This window comes from Juglans microcarpa x Juglans regia, chromosome 2D (assembly GCF_004785595.1).
Source record: "Juglans microcarpa x Juglans regia isolate MS1-56 chromosome 2D, Jm3101_v1.0, whole genome shotgun sequence".
Classification (NCBI taxonomy): Eukaryota; Viridiplantae; Streptophyta; class Magnoliopsida; order Fagales; family Juglandaceae; genus Juglans; species Juglans microcarpa x Juglans regia.
In genome coordinates, this window is record NC_054596.1 from 39,340,834 (window position 1) to 39,359,699 (window position 18,866).

Here is an 18,866-nt window from a genome sequence, read left to right on the forward strand (position 1 = left end):
CCTTCCCTCATCATCCAAGTCCATGTTAGAAACGAACCCATCATTCCGATCTCTCATTCTTTGGAAATACTGATTAAGTGCTTCGCCACCACCTTTACCCAACCTTAAATGCCGAGCCTTGTCAATGAAATTCCGACAATCTTTCTCTTGAAACTGAAGATTCTCAAAACCCCCGCATCAACGACAAGAGAATAAAAATTCTTGTTCATTCGTATACCAGCTCGATCATTTAGGTCGAGGATCCTTTGACTGTATTCATCTAGATGTTTGTGAGATCGCAAAAATCTTGTCTTCTTGGGGCTCACAGTTATGTGGTTGTGCACATTTTCAACAGTGGTGAAAACCCATTTATCATTCTTGCTCAATGTCGCATTTACTCTCGCTTTACAATCCGTTCTAGTTGTTGGTCGTGGCTTCGAGATATTATTGTTCGTAGGATTGTACTTTCCGCCACGGGCACAACCAACAGTCACGTACACAGGCCTCCCTTCATCATCTTTCCTAGTCCTTTGTGTCCGTACACCAAAACCCTCTTGCTTCGCATACTGCTTATAATAGGCTGTAAGATCTTTCATACTGTCAAATTCCATCCAAGATCTTGGTGCTTCAACTCGTACCTCATCATCCTCGACAACAGTGGTACCCTCTAAATATTCATTTATGTCGAAGACCATGTCTAAAAATGGAAACATATGGATTACCATCAAAACAAAATTACAATGATTATAATCAAGGCAAACAAAATTGTACTACCGTCGGCATCAAGATAACTTTCAGCAGTCATTCCGGATGTACTTCCAAGATTTTGTTCAAATGTGGTATCGGTTGGCACAGTTGACGTTGGGGGCACTTCTTGCCTCAAGTCATCTGGATTACTCGGCGGAGGGTAGGACATATAAGGTGGCATATGCTGCAACAGGCACGTTGTTAGGGAAAATTGGATGACTCAAAAAAATTTAACATGTTAACTTCTGAAATATAAAAATTCAAATAAATATACCTCAAATGAATCAAAAAATGGGCTATAGTCTACTGGAGTACTCGGGGAATCGTAGGGCATATTTATATCAAAAGGATGCATTCCATCTTCGTTTTCCCCCATCACAATAAGGCTAAGAATGTCTTCCGATAATTTCTATCTAGTATTCCAAGATGGCAAAAGAAGAAAAATAAAGATTAAACTCTCATACGTAATGCAAAATCTGAAAATATAAGCACTTTCTACATAAATGAAATACAAACATACAATTATTGTTTGAACGGAAAAAATAGAAACAAATAACTCTCAGTGAGAAATCAAACAGATATTTCCAATTTATGGAATCCATCGAATCATGTAGCAAGTAAATAGTCAGTCTATTTTCATGTCTTTCTACTTGTCAAGAACAAAAAAATGAGTTAAAATATATTCTAATCTCAGTGCTCGGAATAGTTTCTAATAGTGTTTTCATGAAACTATTGCAAGACACTTATTGGACACATTTAGTTTTTTTTTTTTTTTTTTTTTTTTTTTTTTTTTTTTTTTTTTATGAATATTGCAAAAACAATTACTTTGACAGCATCCTATCTATGCTATAGCCATATTTTGAGACTTCCTATTATTTAAGAAGTCAAAAGTTTGCTTTGTTCTCATACTATTTAATCAAATTGGTCTTCACTACACATGAAGTTTAAGAGATTTTGTTCTTTTGTTGACATGAAACTGTCTTCTATTTTGCCACATTTTCTTCTAATTAATTATACTCTTAAAAAAATATTTGTTTCGGACGGATCAATTCATTGGAATGATTAACTATGATCACTAATAAACAACTTTTAAAGCAACCAAAATTAAATAAGCTCAAATATTAACTATGATCACTAATAAACAACTTCTAATCAAGCTTTCACACATCAGCATAAATATTAAATCTGAAGATTAAAATTTAGCCTATTTGTTAATGACAACCTCAGTTGCATCTTGATAACATTAGGAGACAACACACGGGTTTTCCTCAATGTTTTCACATGTAAATACAGATTGTAATAGAAAATATCATTTTCTGGACATTTCTCCATGCCCTAAGCATACCCATCTCAGAAAACACAAAAAACATGATGTACATAGCATGTATGGACGGGAAAATGGTAGTACAATATTTACGTACAAAACCATTTGGCGAAACAGAGCACTCTTACCCGTCGTTGGTTTGGTCCGTTCGATCAGCTCGCGAGGAGCGGCGGCGCTGGGCAGACGAACGAGCGTCTCGAGGTGGCGCTGGGAAGAGGAAGCCGTCGCGAGGTGGCGCTGGCAAGAGGAAGCCGACGGACGCGGGTTCGTGGCAAGGAAGGGGGTTTCGCGGGATTCAAATATTCTTTGCTCCGTTCAAACGAGCTCGCGGGACAGTGGAGGCACTGGGCACACGGAGGAGTGCCGCTCGGTGGCACTGATGAGAGAGACGGCGTCGCCGGGAGGTGATGGGTTGTGAAAGGAGACGCGGGTCGCGATTGAGCAGGGGTTTCGCGGCATCAATTCGAATGGCAGAAACGAATTTTCAAATACGGTCTTCAATCAAAACGTGCGTTTTGATTTTTTTTTTTTTTTTTTTTTAAAAAAAAAATCCACGTACTGAGTGCACTGAGTGCACAGCTACAGTGGATTCCGTATAGTATAACTCTTTAATCAAACATCTCAACTTAAATATTATCCAAACACTATGAATGGGGAATGTTGCTGATGAAAGTTTGATGATCCCTCGGGATTGGTGAATCTCGTACTTTTGACAATAGGATTCCCAGAAGGATTTAGGTTGAGCTTCCTTCTTGTGGGCAAAGAAAAAAATCTTTAGGCTAGAAACAAAATTTTTTTTTTTTTTTTCTTGGCGGGACAATGATATTTTTTTTTCTTTTATAAGTGTGATAAGTTTAAGGATAATGCTTCGTCCACGGACAAAAGCTTTTAAAGCATTTTTTTACATTTTTTTTTTCAACATTTTTTGTGTATTTTTTTTAAATACAAAAAAATAAACAAACACAATACTAAAAAATAAATAAATACAAATACTAGAAAAAACACATACTTCGATACACAATCGATATCGATACAAATCCTCGGCGGTTCTATCATCTTCCTAAGTTTAATTAGGAAGTCAATTAGTCACAGAAGATTAACCAAAATTATACTTGCCACATAGAAAGACCTAACAATGTCTGTGTTTCACTACTCACTTTATGAGGGAAGAAAAAAGGGACAAAAACTTAAGACTAACTTAGTGAAAAGTCAAATGAACAAAACAGCCAGCGCCTGCGACCAAAGCAACTCACGACCCCGAGTACCTCTATAGTTAGACCTTTACCTTCCTCCAAATTTACATCATAAACTCGTACTTCTCCAGTCATGCTAAATGAAGGGAATCAATTGCCACCATGGATCAACAATAAATTGGTATTAAGATGTCACTAGCAAACCCTGCTGGGTTGAGTTGATGTATCCTAAGACTATAATACCCAAACTCCACAGCTTCCCTAGAAAATCTAATATGCTGCGACCGGGTATGGGGTCACATGAAAGAGATACATACACTGAAGTTCCTTGGTGAAAGTAGACATGCATCTGTCACCTTTGGGGTTGATCTGGACCAACTGTACCAGAAGTGGTGCTAGGTCCAGCACCATTTTCAGTCGGAGGGGAGATACCCATTTTCCTTCTGACTCTAATGGCTCGATTATATGGACACCACCGTCTGTAAGACCTAATGCAAACTGATTTGGTTCGGATGGATGTGCCGCAACAACAAGAGGGTGCACTCTCATGCTGTAGAAGTTATGTCGATGGCTAAGTCAAAGATAAGCACAATACAAATCAAAGAGCTGAATCCAAATTGGATAATAGTACACACCTGGGGTTGGGAGGTAGATAAGCAGTTGGATTTATTCGACATCTCAGTCTTAGCGTTGAAGCAGTCAGAACACCCACACTTCCATCTTCAAAGCTCACGTATATTGACTGGCTATCACAGGAATACGTAGCATGCGTGATTGGACCACTAGCTTCCAGTGGGACCCACTGTTTGAGAAAACACAGTTTAAAAAGAAGCTATCAGTGGCCTACAACTACATAAAACTAAATTCAAAATCACATTGTCGGTTTGGACAACAAATGACAAAGCTTGCATATATACCCAATGCTTTAAATATAATTATCATATGCAATTAAAACGAAAAAATCTATAGCAGGGGGAGTAAATTTGTAAAATACAATGGGTGTCTAGTTGCATGCATGCTATCTCTGTATGCATGTATTTATATAACTGGCACACCTGCTTGAGGCAATCTAATTTAGGTGCATCATATATGGCTATCTGCGTTTCGTGAACAACCAGCAAATGTATCTGATCTAGATGAAATTGAACTCGTGTATCTACAAGAGGAGCTGCAGCGCGCCCACTTGGAATCTGCAAGAATTTACTAGCCTGCTTCTCCCATCCATCTGTGTTCCAAACACATAGCTGTAAAGAAAAAATAAAAACCAAAAATAAAAATAAAAAGGTGAGGTGGAGATTTTTGAGTTGATGTATCCACTAGGAATTACTTGGTCAAATTACTCAAATTTTCTCCAATATTGAAAAGGCACAGAAGGACAAAAAGAAAATGGCTAAGTTATTTTTTAATTATTGTTTTTGAGAGGAAAACAGAAGTGCAAAGGCATTAAAAAAAGGCTTGTGAAATAGTGATGCAAGGGAAGTAAATAGAACTGTTTCCTGTGACATTCATTTTAGAAAAGCATTCTGCAGTCTCCTCCTGCACTTGTGGTCCTAACCAAACGGTCTTAACATGAACAGTGATGAATGGTAAAAAAAAAAGAGCCAAGTGTCAGCCAAACATGAATGCAGTTGAGGCCTTGTAAGTACTTCAACAGCTGGTTGGTTAGTATAACGCAACTCTTATGTATTTTACCTGAGAATCAGCTCCCGATGAAACAAGCACATTTAGAGTGTGAGAGAAGGCAAGGCCTGTAATTCTTTTCTGATGACCTTTCAGCTTGGTCTTAACCTGTGATAATGAAGCATGCAAATTGTTATGAATCCCAAATGCCAGTTATTTATTACAGATTTAACTCGCATGTTCCAAATTTAGTAACATAGAGTAAGACCTCATCCACCCGAACATTATAGATTTGAATAGAAGAGTCTTCCATGCCAATGGCAATAATGTTATTGTCTTGAGGGTGAAATGCAAGAAATGTAGCTGCTGGAGGTGGGGGCATGAATGTTGTCATTGTCTGCAATTGAGGAAGCATCACAAAAAATATGATCACATATAAAGAAGCAAATGTATTGAAAATGTACCAATATGTCAAGAGCTCCCCACTCAAAATCTAACCAATATAAGATCTGGTAAGTAATGTGCCTTCTGTTGATTTTTTCCCCCAACACAATATACTTCGAAAAAAGTACAGCTATTCTCATATCCTGAATACCAAATTAGACAACTATTCATTATGATAATGATCTTCAAACCAATCAAAGGTTTCAAGGATGGAATTTCTTTTATAGGTAAGATGAATTTTATTTGTAATCAAGAAAAAGAAGCATGGGCATTATCACAGTACATAGGGAGTATACTTTGAGTATGGCTGATAGGGGAGAGAGAATAGGTCGAAAAACTCTTGAATACTAAAATTGGAAATTTTCAATGATGGATTTTTAGCAGGAAAATTATTTCTGCGGCCACTCGGTAGATTATCCTTGATAACAGCTTCCACACATCACGACTGTTTGGTAATTTCTAGGAAAAGTACTACTTAGGATGGTAATTCTTTTCCTTGTAGTAGTACTTGGAAGACTAAAGTGTCTCTAAAAAGAGATTTTTCAATGAAGATCCTCACCATGGAGAACCTAAGGAAACATCAGATTATTGTAGTTGATTGTTGTAGGGGTAAAAAGAGTGAGGAATTTGTAGGATTATTTGCTACTTCATTGCAAGATTACCAAGCCCCTATGGAATTTTTTTTTTTTTTTGGCAGAGCTGGGTTTGGGTTATGCCTTGAAGCGTTGTAGACCTTGCAAACTGAAGTGGTTTATATGGCAGTTCACAAGTTGTAGTAATGTAGAATAAGGCACAGTATGTTTACTGTGGTGCATTTGGAGGGAAATGAACTATAGAAGTTTTTTTGGAGATCACGGGCAGACAATAGATGAACTTAAAACTTTTTTCTTGAGTACTCTATTCCTTTGGGCAATTGATATAGACTCTGATGGACTGTCTTCACGACTTCCTTGTAACTATTTCTATCTTCAAATAGGTGTTTATCTTATATACATCCTTAGTACCTGAGTTATGCCTTATTTTTATATCAATAAAATTCTATTACCTATAAAAAAAAAGATTTCCAGAAGTGACCAACCAAGTACAATAAATATATGTAGTGAAAAAAAGGAAGCCATCTACCTTGAATGTCATCATATTGAATAATGAAATTTTCCCCCCCGAAGCTGACATGACGTAAGAGTCATTCTTTGACAGTGCAAAACATGGAACAGCATCATCAGAATTTGTTTCGCTTACATCATTTGTCATTAGTATTCCGCTTGGAGGTTGCCATATTTGAGGTACTACACTAGCTGTGGCCTAAAAGAGGCACAGTCATTGTAAATAGTAAGCTGATAGGTTTTGAAATGATAAAAAGAAAATGCAACCTTAAGAGAAACTTCAATACCTTCCCTGTTAAATTTCGATCATTTCTCTGCCACTTCCAGAGCTTGTGTACAGCATTTGATGCCAAGGCCAATATGGCTAGACCTGAATTTGTATAAATTAATCTTGAAACCTGAAGTAGTTGTCAAAATGTCAAGACCATAAGAGAAAACTAAATAGCAACATACACAAACTTTCACCTCAAATTCAAAGGAATCCATGCACGCTTTGTTTTACCAATTCATGCAAGACACCATAATCAATCAAGTTGAAAACTACATGAAAAATATTTTGCAGCACAAGCCAACTGCAAATCCATGTATTTTGAGTCTTCTGGTCAATGAATCCAATCCCTCAGCCTAGACCACAGCAATTCTCACTGGTACCTAATCTTTATAAGTAATGATACATGCACAACCCTTTATACAACCATGTTTTAAAATAAGGGTATTTATGTAAAGTGATGTTACTTTTATAAGTTATTTTACAAAAAATGCCCCCTCATTTAAAACATAATTGTATAAAAGGTTGTAAAAAGGGTTGTATGTCTATCACTTTCCAATCTTTTATAGGCACTGTTGCCTAATCTGTTCATCCTCATTGGCCCAATCCTCCACTAGAATGTGAACCATTCGATCCAAAGGGAATCAAATGTAAGTTATCATAATTACTCAACCGCCTAACTCATATAAATCTTATTGTCTGTCATAACCTACAAACTAATAGCTTTTCATTATTATGTTTACTACCTGTGAGAGACCATGTAAGGTTCTTATGGTGCCAAAACTGGGAAAACACATTTTATTGATTACTTGAACTTCAATAGAGATATGGCAAATTCTCGAGAAAGCATCATATTATCCCATCATTATTAAAACTACACAAATAGATTAGGTAAAATTAATTATAGAACATTTTAAACGTTTCATCAAGCCATTTTTATCAAGGATTTAAAATAAAATGCTCCAAAAAATAAGTATAATACCATATACCTTTAGAGAGAGGTTGCACTAGCAGGCATAGTATGCAAGATGCCTTTTGAGATTACAAGTCTTCTGAAGATTAGATAAAGTGGGATCACCTTCTTCACGTTGTTACATATAGGTTCCCTTTTTGTAGTCCATGGCATGGGTTGAGTTTTTTGTAACAACGGTGTTACTCCACCATAAGTGAGGGGACTAATATAATTTCCTTATTTAAAAAAATGGTATGCAGGATGCAAAAATGTTACTAATAAAAATTCCATTGATATAATCACACGTGATATATACACGCAGAAAGGACTAGGTAAAGCATGCATGACGACCATCAGTGGTGTGTACACACATTTATCTTGGATGCACGAAAACTGGCTGTAATTTTGCAGTGCAATGTGTGGCACCAGAATTAAAAAGAAGACAACTCTGCACTGTCAGCTACACTTGCTCAAATGAACAGGACATAGAATCAAGGGGGAAAAGATAGAGAAGCAAAATATGCCAGAATGCAAAATGGAGCATAAATCTTTCAGCAGTGATATTGGAGGCCCTTTACCTTTTGAAAGTCAACAAAAGTTGGTGAAGTGGCACAAAAATTAACTTAAATTGTGATAAAATTACACAGATTGGGCACATACCCTCACTGGCGTTAAACTATCAGGGAGCCTCAGGGAGCAGCATTGTGATGGTTCATTGATCTCTGTAAGTTTCCAGATCCTAGATTTATCGACTGAATCATCAGCAATTCTGGGTTTTATGTCCACACTTCGACTATCACTGTTCTACACAAACTCCAAAGAAAAAAAATTAAACGGCTTGAAAATAAGTTTTTTTTTATAAGATACATATCTCATTAAAAAGAGAAAAAGGGTCTTGCCCTGCTTGACATATAAATCTTAATCTTAACGTACATCCATGGATGCATGCATCAACAAGAACACACAATCACATGAAACAATAGGCATAGATCAGATTAACAATTTGCTTCTTTTAATAATCTCAATGAGCATCTGAGTTACCCACAAGACATTAACACTCACCATTGCAACCATTGCTGCTACTGGAGGAGCACGATCTCCAATGCTTGTTCCAATAGTTACAACGGCAGATCCAAAGGTGCCTACTGCAGGAGCCTATATAGGAATTGTGCAATTAGGAACTCTAATCAAACAAGATCGGCTGAGTTTGAGCAAAATACCTTAACAATAGCCGCAGAAGCAACTCTAGAAGCATCAAATGTGCGATTCTCCACTGTTTTTAGCAGCCGAATTCCATCTGGATTTGCTAAGATTTTAACACCATTATCATTCGTTGAGACAGCTAACAATATTCCTTCCTTGTTAAATCTAATACAAGGAGAAGCCTGCAGGTTTCAAGACCAATATAACTGGTTGACAAGAAAGTTCTCTAGATAAAAATTGACATGGACTGAAGCGTAACCAATAATTACCGGTAGAGAGCCCTCCGCTTCAGTAGTTACTGATAACCTCTCTCTGTCCATGTCCCAGAATTTGACCAGGTTATCATCACCAGCAGCTAACCACCGATTTTTAGTTGTATCAAATTGCACAACCCCAGTGTGTGCACGCTTTAGAAGACCATGATATGTGCGCCTGACAGCACCTTCACTTTCATTCCATTCTACTAGGAATGATTCTCCTTCTTTGTTTGTCCCACATGAGAACAATCTGAGTTTCCCATAAATCATGATAAGATAGTTAGGTAACAACATCATATGATGCCAAATGTTGACCTAAATGAATGGAAAGTTGCAAGGCAGTAGAAATTCATGTATATACCTTGTCCCGTCAGCACTGTATGCCATTGTGGTAGATGAATGGCCTGGTGCATCATAGTCAACTCTCGAACCCATGTTATCATACAACCATGCCTTTATCTTTCCATCGGTTGCGGTTGAGAAGATGAACTGAAGAGAGGGTAAAAACAGTAAGAAAATCCAAGTCTCAACAGCAATAGTTAGATAATCATGCAATAAAAATAAATCCAACAAAATAAAGCACGTCCATTTTCCTTGTTCAGTGTTTACCCTCTTAGATAATTCCCTCCTTTACATTATGAAAGAAGTTTCACAACTCTATTCAGTCTCAAAGCAATCTTGGTAAGGGAAAAGTGACCAAGCTGTAAGATATTCTAACTACCCATGCTTAATCATTAGATGGCTGAACTTTTAACTCGTGGCTCAGCCAGACAGTGGCAAAGAGAATAATCCTTTCTTTAAAAATTAATCTATGATTTCTCTTTGGTAAGGAACAATTTATGATTGATTTAGATATGTAGAAACAATGTATGATTTTTTGAGACTAGAATACAAATCAACTGTGAAGAAAATTTTTAGTTGGATTGTAGGGATTTCTAGATATCTTGAATTTTAATTATATTGATTTCTTCTTTTTGTTGGGGTGATGGGGGGGTGGGGGTTAGAAACTAATACAGACTATCTTCAAGATTTAAGATGGAATACAAATACGTATATATACATACATATAATCTCACTTAAACATATATATATTATATATAATCTCGTTCCTTTTCTTCCTCAAATATAGGACCCTAATATCTTCGTTTCATAAGGGCAGGGAGACGAAAAATTAATAGAATAAGAGCACCTCAGTTTGCTTGTTTTATGACCAATATATATAGAATGTCAATCATTACCTGAATATTTTCTTTGTGATGTGGACATACAGAATATACAGGTGCTTCATGGCCCTCAAAAGTATACTGCTCGGTCCCAGTGACTGCATCCCACACCTGTATAATCTTGAAATGTTAAAAATAATTTCCAACCCATACAATCAGATCTAGTAATATAACAAAACAAACCTTAATGACTCTGTCCTCGCCACAAGTGACAACACATAGTTGTTTGTTTGGATAAGAGAAAGCGAGATCATTAACACGACCAGCATGGGCCTCAATCTGAGAAACCACGAAGAAATTCATGAAAAAAAATAGTTAGCAAAAAGAATAATATTAAATAAGCATAAGAAAAAATCAAAGGAAAAAAGAAAGGGAAAAATCACTTTACTACCTTACTGAAGAGACTTTTTTTAATGAGTAAGATAAAATTTTGTTAATGACCCTACTGAAGACATTTAAGTAAAAACGGCTTGAAAAAACATTTTGGAGAAATTGGTTGATGGCACAAACCTCCAAGTGGTTTCGCAGACCATCACCACCATGATATGAGTATAGGTGCACAATATGCTTAGAGTATGCAACACCTGTAGTAGGGACAATAAATATATCACCAACAACAAGCCTATTATCACTCTCGTAACTTTATTTTTCTCTGGTATAAAGGACCAATTCTCAGGATTTTATTTCCAAAATGTGTAATGATTAAAAAATAAAATATGGCAACTAAAGCTAGTAAGCACACCAACAAGCGTTCCATCAGGGCTCCACATCACGCGATTTACTGATGCTGTATAATCATTGGTCAGAGATGCCTATAACAGAAAAAGAAAAGCCATTTATTCATTGAAGATAAAGTAATTTAAGAAGCTTCATATAAACATGCCATGTCAAAAAAATGTAAAAGAAAAAAAAATTGTCCAGCATCAAAAGCCATACCTGCAGGGCCGTTGAACATACTCCAAGATCCCATACTTTAAAATTTCTATGAGCAATCCTTTCACGGCTACCTAACTCCCATAACATGACATCACCCATGTTTGTTCCAACTGATACAGGCACACATTAAGTAAGAGAAAAGAAGGGTAAGATCTGCAACTCCAAAAACCTAATTTCAAATAAAACTCCACCACAGGAACAGAAACAGAAATTACATTCAGTACATTAATAAGGCTCACCAAGAAGAAGAATTTGTTGCACTGGATGGAAATCCATACTCTTGACAGCTGATCCCTGATTTAGAGTCATAACAACAGTTTTGGGCAACTCGTCGGTACCATGGTAACTTTGACCATGGCTTTGGGGGTGTATGCCACAGGCAGAATATTTACTGGCAGATTGTTGACCTGTTGAAAAATTATTTATGCATCACCAATTACATAGACTTATTCTTTGGCGTTGATCTTTCAAGCAAGGGCAAAACTAACATACTATTTTTTTTTCAAGCAAAGGAAAAGGCTAAATTTTGGGTTTAAAGACCACATGCGTGGACCTCAGATTCAGAAGATAAAGAATTAGCATCAAAATGAAATAGTAGCATACCAAAAAAATAAATCAGTCATACATATCATTCATGTTATCCCCCCCCACCCCCACCCCTTCCCCTTCTGGCATCGTAACTCCTAGATGGAATCCGTGAAGTGTGCGCAATGAAAAAAGGCAGGCACAAACCAAAAGCCAAAGAACCTAATTAACATTTCTCTGAAATTCCTGCCCTCTATTTGATTTTTTTTTTTTTTTTTTTTTTTTAAAAAAAAAACCCGGTATAAGCTTAGATTCAAAAGAATTTATGTTAATCTATTATAATGACCATTCTATTTCCATAACATATAAAGAATAATCCATTTTAATAGGAGTTTCTAATATGTAAGGGGGGACAAGAGCACTTGAAGGGATAAGTCAGTTAATCATCACTTAATAAGTATGGAATATCTCGGGAGTAACTATATCTTCAAATTAGAGTGAAAATTGCCCACTAAGACATTTTTGAGCAACCCCATCAACTCAAAATTGTAAGACAAATATCATTGATGCGCTATGGGTACCTATTTTCTACTCACAATGTGCCAAGGAAAAAGAATTCAACTGCAACACCAGCAAAACTGTCACAGGAACAAAGAACAAAAGAATAAATTCAATGCTGCTTTGTGTGACAAGGTGGATCTCACAATGTGTCAAGGAAGAGATGAACACTGCAACAATGGCACAACTGTGACTCGAAGAAAGAACAAGAAAGGAGGGGGCCAGGAGAAGGGTAGGAAGATTCAACTCCCATTGTGTAATAAGAGAACCCTCACATCTAACTAACTGCATTGATCAAGATCTTCAGGGATCATAGAGTGGCACCACAATTCTCAAGACATGTTAAAAGATATATCCAAAATCAGATAAGCAAGAGTTTAATATTTTAGTAATAGGACTCGGATTTCCACTTTGTAAATTGAATTTATAAACGATGTGTAGTACCTCATCTGATATTCCAAAATGTCTTGGTCTCTTCAACACATGCTCAGAATCAGCTGTTTGATAGTCCATAACTGGGTTATTGGTAGGGGGCGTTCTAGGGCGCTTCAAGATGGCTGCCATGATGATAAATGAATAAAAAAGTAGAAATGTATTGAATGAGATAAATAAAATAATTCAGGTATAAAAGCAGATTGCAAAAGTATCTTGGTGTACGATATAAAGGTTAGAAGTACATCAATTGAGATGGAAAGAAAGAAATTATGTAGGAAAACCAAATGCAAAAGTATCTTTTTTTTGGGTAAGATAAATGCAAGTATATTAGTGTAAAACACTTCATACTTCTCAGGTTTTGCTACAATTCTGTGTATCCGTATCCTGATTATATATTGCCAATTACAGTCAACCATAACAACTAGATATGCATTCATATCATATTTCCAATTGGAGGTGTCTTGAGCTAGCAAATTAGCTCCAGACACAGCTGGTCAAAAAGGTTAAGTATATGTCAATACCTGAGTTGTTAGCAGCAGTCAAACCGATGGGTCCTGCAGAGGCTGAAGGGTGAGGCACAGGAGACGGATTAGCCATCCATCCAGCAAGAGATGTTGGAAGAGCAACCGGTGTGGGCTGAAATGGCTATAAACATATAGACCAGACTCAGATAAAGAAATTCAAACTTCGAACAACTTAATTACAAGAAAAGCGACATAGTTCTTATCTACTTTCTACTTACACCATGAGCACTCAGTGGCGGAAAAACCCCAGCCTTAGGGACACCACCCATTAAGGGATTCGTGACGGGAGATGGGGCCCGTGCACCATTTGGTGTTCCGCAACTGTGGTCTACAAATAGTGTCTTAATGTCAGGGTTAGGCCTTGGATTCTTACAAAGTTGATGCTGCCAATTTAAACTGCATTTCAATGCAAAAAAAAATATATATACCTATTACTGAAAGCCAAGCTCAACCATTAGGTCCAAATACAAAATAAAGGAAAAACTTTCTCAAGTACCTCTGATTAATTAGTGTTCGCAATCTCGAGTTCTTCAAGGGAGGAAATTGAAGCTTATCTCGAAAAAGGGGGTTAGCCTCGATCAACTTTTTTAGTTCAGCAAGCATTATACCCCTGGCAGATTTAGTATCTCCATATTTAGACAGCTGTTCGTTATCTCTGCAAATCATTACCATGGAGTGATTTACATAGTCAGTATCATTAGAAATCCAAGAAACCAGGATCTACAAGAAAAATTCCATTGAAGATAATTTCTTCATACCGAAAGTTGTCCAAAGTCAATAGCTGCGTAATTTCCTTCAAAAGCTCTTCATTAAATGCCGCGAACACTTTCAAGTCCTTAACTAAAATATCCACAGCTTTAGCACGATCCCTCCTACAATTATTATTAATTTCATTCTCAATATTTCGTACCAAATAACCTACCAAGTAGCGCAAACAAAATGACAAGCTAAAGAAGCGATAGTTTTTGGCAAATCAAATTCAGTAAGCTTTTTACACATACTTGTCTAAAGCTTCGAGGTACTTCTGCTTGCGAATCTCGAAGAAGATTTTCATCGAGTACCTATTGTCGTCAACCTTCGTGAAACCGGAGAGGTACTTCTCCACCTCCTCCCACTCCCCACTGGTCACCATATCCTCAAAATACCTCATGTTGAAGAAAAACCCTGATTCTTGCTCTAACCTTCACAACCACAATCACCCAAAAATAAATAAATTAATCCATAAAACGATAACAATTTATGCAAACATACACATACACAGGAAACAAAAAAAATGGAAAAGTAACCATACCTGTGAACGGTTTCTTTGAATTTCTCTTCGTCGAGAAACTGAAGTATGAGAAACACTAGTTCTCTGCTAAGCGAAGACATGGCTGTGCAGCTGAGGAACCCGAATAAAACTACCACACAGATTTAGAGCTTCACAGATCGATAGCAGTTGAGCATGCAAACCCCTAAATTACGCAGCGAATAAATCCAACAACCAAAACACAAAAGTAGTCTCAATCCAAGAATTCAACCGCAGAGCAAAATCCATGAAAAAAATTCAAGAAAATGAAGAAAATGAGGAGGAGGAAGAAGAGAGGACGGTGCATACCGGAAACAAGGATTGGCAGCCCAGATCGGAAGGTTCTACAGAATTTCTGAGAATTATATATTATTAGTTTTGTTTCCTCAATCGCTCTAAAGAGCATTGGCTTTGGAGAATAGAGCTTTCTCTCTCTTTCTCTGACTCTTCAGTCTTTCATTCGCAACTGACGCGTCTGTTGCGTATTTCTACAGAGAAAGAAAGGATTAGGGATTTGGAAAAAAGAATGAGAGAGAGAGAGAGAGTCAGGGGTGTGAAGCGAAGAAACAAAAGGTCTCGGACAGATTTATAATTACCGTGACACAGAGAGAGAGGAGAGATGGATTTGTGTGATAAGTAGATGTACTTATTACAAAGTGATAAGTACTGGTGCTTATGCAATGGCAATATATAGGCCCGTGGGCTTATAGGGATCATGTATATGCCATAGATTTGGATTTGTTTTTATTTAGGGGGTGGGATTTTCCAGGTGCTCACTGATCTCACACAGTTAATTACTAGTTTCTTTTGTGTATTGTCGCTTTTCTATGGATGGTTTTTTAACTCATTATTTTAATTTTTTTAAATTTTAAAATAATAATAATATTAAAAAATAATATTTTATCATCTTCATTCAACTTAATTATCACAATTTAAAAACGTAACCTTAATCAATATTTAAAGCTATCGTCAATTCATGAACTCTGCTCCCTCCCCAACGTCCTTGTAATGCGCGACCGGACCTTTTTACACGGCTATCAAGACATGCCTTGTAAAAGATCTTTGACACAGTAACAATTTTGAGAATTTTGATATTTATAGACGAGGATAACGAGCTTATTACTTTTTATCATCTATTTATTATTTTATAATATATTTTAATTTTTTATTTTATTATTATTTTATTTTAAATATTTTTTTTACATTAATAGACTCCATTAATAGTTATATTATTTCATTAATAGTTATTTTTTTTAATCATTAAGACTCTGTTTGATTACAAGATTCAACTGAAATCAATTCAGTTTAGTTTAATTTTAAATTGAGTCTTACATCTAAACATTCAATTCTCAAATTATTAAATTCATTTCAACTCAAAACTTCTTTACATGTGGGATCCACAACCTTTTTCAATTTCTCATAAATAATATTAAACTCATATTAACATCTAAATTCATTTTAGATAAACCCCACATAATTCACTCTACCTACTCAACTCACTACTATTCATAAATAATTCAGCTCAATTCAACATTTAAACTCAGTCTAAGTAAAAAAAAGTAAATGACGTAATAAAATAATGGTTGGAGGTAGTAAGTCTATCATTATATTTTAAATGTGTTTTCTTTATTTTAATTGTGTTTAAGTGGATGTTAGAATAATAAGTTAAGATGAAATGAGTTGACTTGAAATAAAAGTTAAAATTTGAATAAAATATTATTTTTTTAATATTATTATTATAAAATTTTAAATTTTTTTATTTTGTATAAAAAAAATTTAAAAATATAATAATTAGATAAAATGAGTTAAAAATTATTTGTATCGGAACCTCTCCTAAGTTGTGTCCAACACAAAAACAAGTTATGAAGTTTTTTTTTTCTTAGGATTTTCTTTTTAAACTGGTCAAATGATATTTACAATTCTATTGTAACATATAAAATATTTTTTTAATTTTTATTTTTCGCAATGCGTACATACGTAATAATTATATCTACGACTTTTCATTTATTTTTTATTTTTATAAAGAGGAGATGACATTCTGAATGAACTTCAAATCAAAAGATTTCTCTTCTAACAAAATGTATTATTGTAATTATCTTTTACATTGATGAATAGCTTCAATACTAAGTTAAAAAGCAAGGGAAATATGTTAAAGGGCAATATGTTAAAAAGCAAGGGAAATACTAAGTTAAAGGGCAACATGTTAAGAGTTAGAGAAATATTTTAGTCATAAATAAATTACTTAAAAGTAAATTTAAAAACTAACATATTTTGATGTAATATATTAAATTATAAAATTATATTTTTATATCTGTATTACTTATTTAAAGACCATATCATTTTGTTGCACTCTCAAATTTTAAATTTTAATTTATGAAAATGATAATCACATGAAATTAATTTAATAATATACATTATTAGCTGTATGGATTTCTTAAATAAAGTTAGGAAAAATGCTAATCTCACTGACTATTGAATTTCAATTTTTTTTTTTATTTAGTGATTAAGGAAGTGATTTTTAATAATTTTATAAATTTTTTTAAAAATAAAATATTTAAAGATATAAAAATAATAATAATAAATCCTGTTATCGGGACCGTCTCGTGGTACTGCTCCAAAGTTAGATACACAATAAATACCATAATATGCCTTAATAACCGCAAAATACCAAACACGTAGTATATGCAGCGAGTACAGGACATTGTACAGTTGAGCGAGTAGAGGCTTGAGAAGTTGCCCAGCCATCAATACGTTGCTTGTCGTACAGGCGTGTGACAGACGTCAGTTGAAATTTGGAAAAGGAATTAACGAAGAAAGATATTTTACAACGAAGAATGGAAACTTATCTTAAAGTTTTCAAAATATCGTACCGGGGGATGTTAATGGTGAAACGTCATTTCGCAATTCCGGCTGTGACGCAAGACAAATTCTGGACGGTTACAATCAAAAGCTCAATATTCAACTCATTTTGTAATCATGTCTAAAGGAGCGGGGGTAGCGATCAAGTGGGAAGGACCTCACCGTTATACAAAGAGTATTGCTTCATCTATAAAATAATTATATCAAATAATCTCACAAATTAATACGATTTTATCTAATCTATTATATATATTTTATAATAAAAATAACTTTACAATCTAACGAACCACGTCAAATCATATTAGATTTTAGGATTGCTTTTATGTAATTTTATATAATTATGTTTTAAAACTAAGATATTTATATAAAGTGATGTTATTTATATATTATTTTATAAAAATATTTATTTAAAATATAATTATGTAAAGAGTTGTAAAAATGATTGTATGTCTATATATATATATTTAATTTTATAGATCAAGACATGCGATTGAATATTAAAGAATCAAAATAAATATATTTTCAACATGACTAGCATTATAAAGAAATCAAAGAGATGTAAACGACAAGCAAAGTGATTGTACATATAACAATCACTGTCTGGATTCTGGCAGTAATCCTCAGCAATAATTTTGAAGTATATATGCTTTAAATAATGCCCCAACCTTGGATTTGATTTTATTAAATTATCATTTTATATTTAGAAGACCTGCAATTGGGATTGTTGTGTGGTTGTTGTAACGTACCTCTTGGAAGTAGAATTAAATTTGGACTGCACTCGCGTAACACTCATTTTTTAAGAAATAATATTAGATAAAAGAAGGTAAGTTTTGGACATTTCTTTTACGTTTTTAGCTTTATCAATTTAAAAAAAAAAATCAAAGTATTATAATAAAAAAATTATATAAAAAAATATATGATTTTATATAATATATTAAATCTATTTTACAATAAAAATAATTTTATAATCTAACTTACTATATCAATTTATAGATTTATTTTTATAAGAATATTATTAGTTACAAGTATCAAATGTATAAGTCTTGTACAAGCCTTTTGTAAAAATGTAGATTTCATAAAAAAAATTGTTTTTTTCACACTTTTACATAGTAGGGTCTATTTTTTTATAATTGATTTGTGCGGGATTTGTGTATTTAAAATTTATATAAATTATTTATCTTCTTGATAGTGACGTGGCAAATTTTAATCTACGTATTAATTATGGAGCGGTACTGCATCAGACACACGACTTTAAACGAAACACGTAAGTATTCCATACCACATATTTTTGAGTGTCTAATGTATTCTTCGATCGGGATTGTTCTTTACTTTGGAAAGTCATTTTCAAGGAGTCTTTATTCGAGTAATGGCGACATTTTTTTTTTCCTTTTGCGCTAGCCGTAGACCAGCTTAGATTGATAAAAGTAT

At 34.6% G+C, this 18,866-nt stretch overlaps 1 protein-coding gene and 1 long non-coding RNA gene across 2 annotated transcripts; both read right to left on the reverse strand.

The window, feature by feature from the left end:
• Positions 1-796: 796 nt before the first annotated feature.
• Positions 797-2,580, reverse strand: LOC121250396. Its single transcript, XR_005937776.1, has 3 exons — positions 2,148-2,580; positions 1,001-1,135; positions 797-910 (listed from the first exon to the last, which is right to left on the reverse strand). It is a non-coding gene; the product is annotated as an uncharacterized LOC121250396 (long non-coding RNA).
• A 499-nt stretch (positions 2,581-3,079) lies between these two features.
• LOC121249952 (topless-related protein 4-like) lies at positions 3,080-15,137 on the reverse strand. Its single transcript, XM_041148835.1, is given in 28 exon segments — positions 3,080-3,669; positions 3,672-3,793; positions 3,879-4,045; positions 4,299-4,487; positions 4,936-5,031; positions 5,132-5,260; positions 6,430-6,609; positions 6,698-6,808; positions 8,291-8,434; positions 8,702-8,785; positions 8,851-9,015; positions 9,103-9,340; positions 9,452-9,579; positions 10,329-10,424; positions 10,497-10,592; positions 10,824-10,897; positions 11,056-11,125; positions 11,250-11,359; positions 11,489-11,614; positions 11,617-11,656; positions 12,777-12,889; positions 13,289-13,412; positions 13,510-13,687; positions 13,788-13,946; positions 14,050-14,163; positions 14,293-14,472; positions 14,583-14,745; positions 14,889-15,137. Coding segments are annotated over 27 exon segments (3,387 nt in total). The 5' UTR covers positions 14,663-14,745; positions 14,889-15,137; the 3' UTR covers positions 3,080-3,595.
• Positions 15,138-18,866: the final 3,729 nt, after the last annotated feature.